This window comes from Geospiza fortis, unplaced genomic scaffold (genome assembly GCF_000277835.1).
Source record: "Geospiza fortis unplaced genomic scaffold, GeoFor_1.0 scaffold213, whole genome shotgun sequence".
NCBI lineage: Eukaryota > Metazoa > Chordata > Aves > Passeriformes > Thraupidae > Geospiza > Geospiza fortis.
In genome coordinates this window covers 1,948,995-1,958,487 of record NW_005054399.1, presented here as the reverse complement: position 1 = coordinate 1,958,487, position 9,493 = coordinate 1,948,995, and the positions used below count along the sequence as shown (strand labels likewise).

Below are 9,493 nucleotides of genomic sequence, written 5' to 3'. Positions count from 1 at the left end.
CGGGGCATCCCCGCGGGTGAACCACGTCAGCCGGGTGATCTGTGGCATCAAGGGTGCTGCTCAGCACTGCTGGGCATCAAGGGTGCTGCTCAGGAGCCTCTGCCCGGGGCTCAGAGCGCCCAGATTTCCCCCCTGACCCAGGGCTCTGTCCTCTGTGCAGCAGCTGCTTGGCCTCCACCCCCAAAAATGAGTCTGTGAGGTCTGTGCCAAGGGGACAGCTCTGTGCAGGACTGTCCCTGGGCACAGTTAGGTCAGGGAGGGGCAAAAGGAACAGAAATTGTGGCCAGGGAGGGCTGGCTTGAAGTGGGGGTGCTGAGAGACAACAGGTGGGAAATAGGGGATTTTTTCTTCTAACAGCTAAAGGATTCATTATAGAGCGATGTTTTCAATGGCAGTGTAGATAGAGAGGGATGAGCACCACATAAAGCTAGAAAGATTCAGGCTGGAGATGAGGAGAAGCTGTTACAGGGAGGACAGGTGAGCTCTGGACTGATCAGACACCTGCAGGGCATTTCTGGGTTCAGGGTTAGTCCTGTCCTGAAGCAAGAGGATGAGCTGCTCTGTGAGCTCTGCAGCTCCCCTGCCCCTCCTTTCTGCTCTCAGGGCCTTCCTGCAGCCTCAGCACATCTACTGAAAACAGCCAAAGTGGCCCAAACCTGCTCCAGGGGAGAGGTGCTCCCTGCACTGGGTTTCTCTTTCTGTGAGTAAAAGTGTTTCCTTGCTAAATTAGTAAGAGAGTTGGTAAAGATGCCCCAGAAGCTGGAATTTCTTGGAAAATAGAGGGGAAATTGCTAATTTGTCATAGATGAAACACACACACTCAAACTTAACAGCTCTTGGTGAAATCTACTGTGGATCAGTGTCATTTATGGCCCTCAAAGCAGGAGCAGCAAAGGGGCTGCAGCAGAGGACGGCTCACTGCCTAGGTGTGCCCATACCCAGGAATGAGCAGGGCTCCCATCTGCACCTATTTCCGGGGATGCAGTGAGGGGCACCCAGGAAGGCACTGGGGGCTAAGGGAGCACACAGGGGGCACAAAACCCAGGAAGGCATTGGGGGCTAAGGAGCACACAGAGGGCACAAAACCCAGGAAGGCACTGGGGGCTAAGGAACACACAGAGGGCACATAACCCAGGAAGGCACTGGGGGCTAAGGGAGCACACAGGGGGCACAAAACCCAGGAAGGCATTGGGGGCTAAGGAGCACACAGGGGGCACAAAACCCAGGAAGGCATTGGGGGCTAAGGAACACACAGAGGGCACAAAACCCAGGAAGGCACTGGGGGCTAAGGAACACACAGAGGGCACATAACCCAGGAAGGCACTGGGGGCTAAGGGAGCACACAGGGGGCACAAAACCCAGGAAGGCATTGGGGGCTAAGGAGCACACAGGGGGCACAAAACCCAGGAAGGCATTGGGGGCTAAGGAACACACAGGGGGCACAAAACCCAGGAAGGCATTGGGGGCTAAGGGAGCACACAGGGGGCACATAACCCAGGAAGGCACTGGGGGCTAAGGGAGCACACAGGGGGCACATAACCCAGGAAGGCACTGGGGGCTAAGGGAGCACACAGGGGGCACACGCACCTGTTGGGGGGCCGGGGGCTCGGTGGCCAGGCTGACCAGGAGCACGGTGAGGCTGGTGGTGGCGCCCAGCACCATGGAGAAGTAGAGGTAGTGCATGTGCCTGACCACGCCGGGCCGGCCGTCGGGCTGCCCGCAGCGTGGCTCGGGGTAGATGAAATCCAGCACCAGGCGCACCGCACCCAGCAGCAGCCCCAGCAGCAGCCCCCAGAACGCGCCCTGGGGAGGCACGGGAGGGGATTCAGCGCTGGAGCAGCTCCCAGCAGGGCTGCAGGGCCAGCACAGCCCCTACCTTCTCGTTGGCTCTCCTCCAGAAGCAGCCCAGGATGAAGACCACGGCCACGGGCGGCTGCAGGTAGGAGCTGATGGACTGGATGTAGATGAAGAGCTGCCCACCCTGGCCAGCCTGCACCAGGGGGATCCACAGGATGGACACCACGGTCAGCAGCAGCACAAACACCCTGCGGGACACAGAGAGGCCCTTCCTGTGAGCTCAGGCCCTGCCACCATGGGACCTTCTGAAAAATCCTCTTGGCCCAGGATTTTCTCCTGGGAAGCTGAGAGGCCTCAGAGAAATAATTATCTGATTGCTTGGGAATGTGGGCTGGAGATCGTTTACCAACAGGTGCATCTTTGATCGGTTCCATGTGAATTGTTTTTAATTAATGACCAATTCATCAGCTGTGTCAGACTCTTGAGTCAGTCACAATCTCATTATCGTTCTTGTTTAGCCTTCTGATGTATCCTTTCTCTTTCTTTAGTATAGTTTTAGTATAGCATTCTTTAATAAAATATAATATCATAAAATAATAGATCAGCCATCTGAGAACATGGAGGATGGAATTCTCATCTCTCACCTCATCCTGGTGACCCCACAACACCACAAGGCCCTGCTTCTCCTGTTGCTCAGGGTGACCAAGGTGTCCCACAGCCCTAAAGCCTCTGCTGCAGTCCTGCCTGAGCTGGGCAGGTGGTGCCACCTCAGGGGCTGTGCCCGGCACCAGGCTCTGGCCCAGCCCATCCCAGATGTGCCCAGCTGTGCCCAGCTGTGCCTGGCACCAGGCTCTGGCCCAGCCCCTCCCAGCTGTGCCCACCTGCCCAGCACCATCAGCTCCCACTCGGAGCAGCGGGGCCGGAGGTGTTTCCAGAGGTCCATGGTGAAGATGGTGCTGGAGCTGTTGAAGATGGAAGTCAGGGAGGACATGAGGGCTGCTATCATCACGGACATCATCAGGCCCCTGAGCCCTGGCAACAAGGAGAGGCAGAGCCACCCTGAGGAACCCTCAGAGGCTCCACTGCAGGGTGGCCTCCAGGTCTTCTGTGGGCTAGAATGGACTTTTAAAACTGGTTTTAGCTCCGATTCAAAATGACAATGGCAGGTTCATCCCACACAAACCCCTCTAAATGACAGTCCCAGGCTCTTTGCCCCTCTGAGCTCTCCTCCCAGGCGCCTGTGGCTGCCACGTGCCGCCCCCACCATGCCAGAACCATCACCAGGCTCTTACCTACAGGCAGCAGCTCCAACACCAGCTTGGGATAAGCAATATCAGAACAGCCAGAGGGGTTGCCGCAGATTTTTTGGCAAACTTCTGGGTCTGCACAAGCCACCAGGTCTGAAAGGAGCAGTGGGCAGTGAGAGGCAGCAGTGCACAGTGTCTCTGCTGAGTGCTGTAAAACGTTCTTTCTAAGGGAGAGCGTGGGGGGCTCCCAGCCAGTGACCCTGGGCCAGCTCAGCTCAGATTTGGCTGGGGCTGCTCTGGCAGCATCCAGCTCCTGACTGGAAGGGCATTTCTGCACGTGTTGGGCATCTGATGCACTGGAACCTCCCAGGTGACTGAGGAAAGGCTCCTCCAGCCCTGTGCAGGTGGCACAGCCAGGGGCAGGGAGGAGAACTCTCCCCCAGCACTTACCTGGGAACAGAACCCGGCTGATCATGCCTGGCATTACCATCATAAAGAGGGGCAAAATCTTCAAGTAGGAGGTCATCAAGGAGCCTCCTTTGGCGTGGGAGAGGTTTTTGGCAGCGAGGGACCTCTGAACAATGACCTAGGAATGAAGGAATGGCTTTGGTTGGCTGCCAGCAGCAGGGGCTGCCTGGGATGGAGCATCCTGACTTTGATCTCCAGTGAACTCTGCAAGTCTCAGAGGGTGATCACAGAGCTTGGCTGTGCTCTGGACCCTGGCTCCTTTCAGAAACACAGGCACTGCTCTGTGCCCTTCCAGCCGAGCTGGGAGGGCTCTGTGCTGCAGGGCCTGACCCTCACCTACCCATGCCCAGGGTTTTCCATTCTTCCTGCTCTGGGCACTTCCCTGGCCCTGTGGAGGAGCCTGGCCAAGCAGCAGGACAGAGCTGGAGTGGGCAGAGTTAAATAAGAGAGCAGGAAAGCACAGCTGGGGCAGCAGGAGGGGTTTGAGGGCTCTGATGGAGTCCCTGGGAGGGATGGGAGCCAGACCCGGGAAAGGTGAGAGAAGAAATCCACAGGTGGCTCACAAGGAACAAAGGATCAAGTCAAAAAGCAAACAAACAAACAAACGACTTCTTTATAGACTGGGATTAACACACAAACACGTTCTTACCCCTTTTTCCATGGAGATGATTACTAACATTTAGTTGTGCACATCAAGATTTCCTTCTTTAGGACTGATTTGATTAGTTCTGATTTTGCTGATGGTAAAATGAGATTTTACTGATGATCCCCCTCAGGAAATCAGTCCAGGTGAGGTGGCAGCCCCCAGGTTTGCAATGGGATCCACCCAGGCACAGGAACAGGCAGGGACCCACCTGATCTGTGCACCAGTACCACAGGGAGGGGATGGTCATTCCCACCAGGACTCCTGGCCAGGGCAGGTCAGAGCTGACGGGGTCTCTGAAGATGTGGAAAGCATCTGCCCTGGGCAGCCCACAGCTGCTGTTCTCCTGACGGATGCTGGGGATGGCATCAAAGTATTTTGCCTGCAGACCTTCAAGGCCACCGACTTCAATAAAACCTGGAACGGGTCATGAGAAGCTGTTAGTGCATCCCCCCAGGTCAGGACTCTGACTGCAGCCTCTGGGTCACTGCGGGTGATGCTCCAGGAGCATTACTTGAAAACCAGCAGCTCTTGATCCTCCCTCTGGGCTGGAGAAGGGCAGACACTCACTGCAGGTGCTGCCCCTGCTATGGAATCACAGAATCCTGGAAGGGCTTGGGGTGGGAGGGACCCTAAAATCCATCTCATCCCACCCCTGCCATGGCAGGGACACCTCCCACTGTCCCAGGTGCTCCCAGCCCCAATGTCCAGCCTGGCCTTGGGCACTGCCAGGGATCCAGGGGCAGCCACAGCTGCTCTGGGCACCCTGTGCCAGGCTTCCCCACCCTGCCAGGGAAGGATTTCTCCCCAGTATTTAACTTTATGAGGTTTCTGTCACAGTGCAAGTGACAAGGACCCAGGGAAGCACTCACTGAAGACCATGAGGGACACGGCCCCGATGAGCATGATGAGGGTCTGCAGGGCATCCGTGTAGATCACAGCTGCCAGGCCACCTGCAGGGCAGAGGGACACACCGGGGTGAGCTGGGTTTGTCCTGCCACAGCGCCTCACACCCTGCACAGGCTCCCGAGCACAAACTGAGCCCCGAGCCTGGCTTGGGGGCTCTGTCCATGCTGGGGGCAGCTCTGGCCAGCGGCATTTCGGAATTCCTCAGGATCTGACTCATCATGAGTCACCCTTGTGTCACTAGAAGCCAAAAGCAGAAGCAGGTCTACAGGAAATACATGGAAAAGCTCTAAAACAAAGCCCAAGCTGAAAAAGGAGGAGGGGAAAAAAAGGGGTTGTGATTTTACATCACTGGGGGTGAGCAGTGGGAAAGGAATAACCTTTAGCTGTCTGTGTGGCTGTTTTCCATTTGGCCACTCCTAAGCCCTGAAAGGGCATCCAAGCCCGGAGTCTTTCTGCATTACAGGGCTCATTGTGCTGCAAATCCCTCACACCTCCGAGGAAAGGGGGAAATGGACCCTGGGAATGCCCTGTATTGGAATATGATCCCAATATTACCGGATGGAGCGTGCCTGGGCTCGTCTGACCCTTGCTGCCTGACCAGAGGCGGCAACTGAGGTGTTTTCACCTCAGACACCTTTGGCTAAGCTGGATGCTGCAGCTGGGCACCTGGAACGAGTCCAGGCAGGGAGGAACTCAGGCTTTACCTCGGATGGCAAGGCTGTAGGCCAGGTGAAGAGGAAAAGGAGACGGATTCTGCCGGAGGGTGAATCCAGAGTTTTATTCCACGGTCACTCATCTCTGAATCTTGCTAACAGCTCCACAGAATGACGACCGCGTGGTCTCAGTGTCCTTTTAAGCTCAGGGGAAGGGGCAGGGGAAGGGGCAGGTGTGCCACCAACCAGGTGCGAGGGGGGCAGTCTCAGGGGACAATGACACCTAGACAGGCCAGTGACCCCGGGCCTGAGGGGCACCTTTTGAACTTCAGCCAACCACACGACGCCCCTGCTGGAAGGTTAAGCTTGACGGACAGCACTTAGCAGGAGGCAAGGGGAGGGGAAGGCAGAAGGTATCGGCACACCTCGGAAAGGACTGAAACAGGAAATTGCCTCTGACCAGAGGCGGCAACTGAGGTGTTTTCACCTCAGACACCTTTGGCTAAGCTGGATGCTGCAGCTGGGCACCTGGAACGAGTCCAGGCAGGGAGGAACTCAGGCTTTACCTCGGATGGCAAGGCTGTAGGCCAGGTGAAGAGGAAAAGGAGACGGATTCTGCCGGAGGGTGAATCCAGAGTTTTATTCCACGGTCACTCATCTCTGAATCTTGCTAACAGCTCCACAGAATGACGACCGCGTGGTCTCAGTGTCCTTTTAAGCTCAGGGGAAGGGGCAGGGGAAGGGGCAGGTGTGCCACCAACCAGGTGCGAGGGGGGCAGTCTCAGGGGACAATGACACCTAGACAGGCCAGTGACCCCGGGCCTGAGGGGCACCTTTTGAACTTCAGCCAACCACACGACGCCCCTGCTGGAAGGTTAAGCTTGACGGACAGCACTTAGCAGGAGGCAAGGGGAGGGGAAGGCAGAAGGTATCGGCACACCTCGGAAAGGACTGAAACAGGAAATTGCCTCATGCTGCAACCGCCCTGCGCGGCTTCTCCCCGAGGCGCCGGCGGCCTGCAACCACCTGAGGCGGCCTCTGAGGAGCGCTCACTTACCCTCACCCGGCAATTTTTTCTAAAAAGGTGAATTTCCTATTGCTTTCCCACCCCAATATCCACACTCATGGCAAAACCAGGCTGGACGTGGTGCATGGCATAAACCATGGAGTCCTGGAAGGGCTTGGGTGGGAAGGGAGCTCAGAGCCCACCCAGTGCCGCCCCTGCTATGGCAGGGACACCTTCCACTGTCCCAGGCTGCTCCAGCCCTGTCCAGCCTGGCCTGGGACACTTGAAATGTCTCAGCTGGGTGGGCAGGACAGGGGCTGGGTAGGGACAGGGGCAGTGCAGGCTCTGGGGCAGGTCAGGGCCCGGTCAGTGCTGGTCAGTGCAGGGTCTGGGGCAGTGGCAGGGTCAGTGCAGGAGTGTCCCCAGCACCCACCAGACACGGTGTACACGGCAGTGATGGCCAGCAGCCCGGCCACGGCGATGTACAGGTCCCAGTGCAGGGCCTGCTGGATGAACAGGGCCCCAGCGTACATGTCCACCTGCAGGGACAGCAGAGTGACAGTGACACAGTGCAGGGATGGCACAGTCACACACTGCAGGGACAGCACCACCAGCCCCTCCCAGTGTGCACATTCAGCCCCCAAATCCTCCTTTCCTGGGACCAGCCTGGTTTGTTCATGGCCCCGGCCCCCCCAGCCCCAGCTCCCATTCCCACAGCAGCCCCAGGACCCCTCCTCAGCCGTTTGTCCCTCCTGCTGCTCCCAGCAGTGACAGCCAGGGGATGGCAGGGGTGCCACGAGAGGGGACGTGCCCAGCCCTGGGACAGAGGATGGGGTGAGCTTCTCTCCTTCTCCAGCTCAGGGTTGGGGAGCTGGGCTGGGCAGGGCCTGGGCAATCTGCCCTGCAAACCTCCCCTCCCCAGCCCCCCCAGAATTGTCCCTGCTGCCATGGGGACAGCGGGATCAGCAGCAGAAATGTCCCCAGGGCTGGGCCCAGCCCTGCCCAACCTGCTCTGCAGCACCTGAAAATGGGACAGGAGAGCTCCAGGACAGGCCCAGGGAGGGCAGGCAGGGGTAAAACACCCTGAGCACAGGAGCTGCACTCAGACGTTCCAGCAGATGGAAATGGATTCATTCAATTTGATCCAGAGGAGAAGCTGAGCCTTCCCCATTGGTGCCATCTGAACCCAGCACTCACATCCATTCTACACAGCCCTTTGGGTGGGAAGGGGCCTTAAATCCCATTCAATTCCCCCCCTGCCATGGCAGGGACACCTCCCACTGTCCCAGGGTGCCCCAAGCCCTGTCCAGCCTGGCCTTGGGCATTCCAGGGATCCAGGGGCAGCCACAGCTGCTCTGGCACCCTGTGCATCCCTCCCAGGAAGAATTCCTGCCCAATTCCCCATTCAGCCCTGCCCTCTGGCACTGGGGAGCCATTCCCTGTGCCCTGGCACTCCAAGCCTCTGTCAGAGGTTTTGGGAGCTTCAGAGGCAGGGTCAGACACCGTGTTCCCCCCGGAACAGGATAAACCCCAGCAGGGATCTGTCTGTTCCAGGGATCCGTGCCCTGGCTGGCTGTTAATGAACAGCCACCAGGCTGTTGTGCAAGGCTTCATTCAGTTATTTATTCAAACAGGTGCAATAAAGGAATGAAGACTTCTCTTCCAACCCTGTCCCAGCTCCTCCATCCTGCCATAACAGCACCTGTGTCTGCACAGGCAATAAACGTGCAAAGGGGAGAAGCTGGGGGAGCTGCCAGGGGTGCAAAATCTAACAACCACCACATCCTCCCTCACAGCCCCACCTTTGCATGGACTATTGCTCAGGACACCGACACGAGCTTTCCCTCCTGCTGTAACAAGCATTCAGGTGCTAGCTGAGCAAAAAAAGAGAAGCTACTCCTTAAAACACAGTCTCTCTTCCTCGGGTGTTTTGATCACAAACCCTTCTCTGCTCATCCAGGGTCATCCAGGCACAGCCACTCCTTGCATTTCTCAGCCTCACTGCTCAGCACACATTTCCAAAGTGAATTCAATCCAACCCATTTCCCTTTTTCTTTTTTTTTTTTTTCTTACTTACAGATATTTTGGTGAAGATGTAGATGAACAAGTAGAGAATGGCCAGGAATATCTGAATTCTTTTGCCTCCAAAACGCCTCTGCAAATACTCTGGCATGGTTGTAACCTGCGGAGGGACACAGAGTGAGGGAAGGGGGGACAGTCCCTGGGGCACCCCCAGAGCTGCCAGGGGCTCCGGGGGTGTTTGCAGTGGGACAGGAGCAGGAGGGCCCCGGGGGCTGCCCTGGGCTGGGGTTTGGCTCTGCTGTGATGCTGCACAGGGCTCTCCATCAACCGTGAGAATGCATCCTGAGCCCCCTGCCAGCAGCTCTGCCACCCGAGCCTGGCCAGGGGAACAGTGGCAGGAGCAGCGGAGGGAGCTCATCCATCCATCCATCCATCCATCCGTCCGTCTGTCCCTCCATCCATCCATCCATCCCCACCTACCCCCGAGGCGATGTAGATGGGCAGGAAGAGCCAGGCCAGCACCAGCACACAGAACATCCCCTGCCAGGGAGGGAAGGGAAGGGTCAGAGAGGGGCTCCAGGCTGGGCTGGGCTGGGGCAGTGCCCCCACAGCTGGGGACTGCCAGCCCTGCAGCAGGAGCGGGGCTGAGCCCGCAGGGAGGGCAGGGAGGGCAGGGCAGGGAGGGCAGGGCTCCAGCCCCCGTGCCCACTCACGTTCCACTCATAGGCTGTGGCTGCAATGCCCGAGG

The 9,493-nt window shown here is 57.7% G+C and overlaps 1 protein-coding gene across 1 annotated transcript in view; it reads right to left on the bottom strand.

Annotated features, from left to right (window-relative positions):
• Window positions 1–9,493, bottom strand: part of SLC5A11 (solute carrier family 5 member 11) — a 12,825-nt gene that overhangs the window by 1,749 nt on the left and 1,583 nt on the right. The window contains exons 4-15 of the mRNA XM_031061091.1: window positions 9,459–9,493; window positions 9,226–9,285; window positions 8,801–8,905; window positions 7,157–7,262; window positions 5,028–5,108; window positions 4,367–4,572; window positions 3,495–3,630; window positions 3,090–3,197; window positions 2,679–2,829; window positions 1,877–2,045; window positions 1,588–1,803; window positions 1–39 (exon numbers count right to left, since the gene is read on the bottom strand). The exon at window positions 1–39 is cut by the window's left edge and continues 16 nt beyond it. Of these exons, the coding sequence (XP_030916951.1) occupies window positions 1–39; window positions 1,588–1,803; window positions 1,877–2,045; window positions 2,679–2,829; window positions 3,090–3,197; window positions 3,495–3,630; window positions 4,367–4,572; window positions 5,028–5,108; window positions 7,157–7,262; window positions 8,801–8,905; window positions 9,226–9,285; window positions 9,459–9,493 (1,412 nt within the window). The remainder of the gene's footprint in view (window positions 40–1,587; window positions 1,804–1,876; window positions 2,046–2,678; window positions 2,830–3,089; window positions 3,198–3,494; window positions 3,631–4,366; window positions 4,573–5,027; window positions 5,109–7,156; window positions 7,263–8,800; window positions 8,906–9,225; window positions 9,286–9,458) is intronic.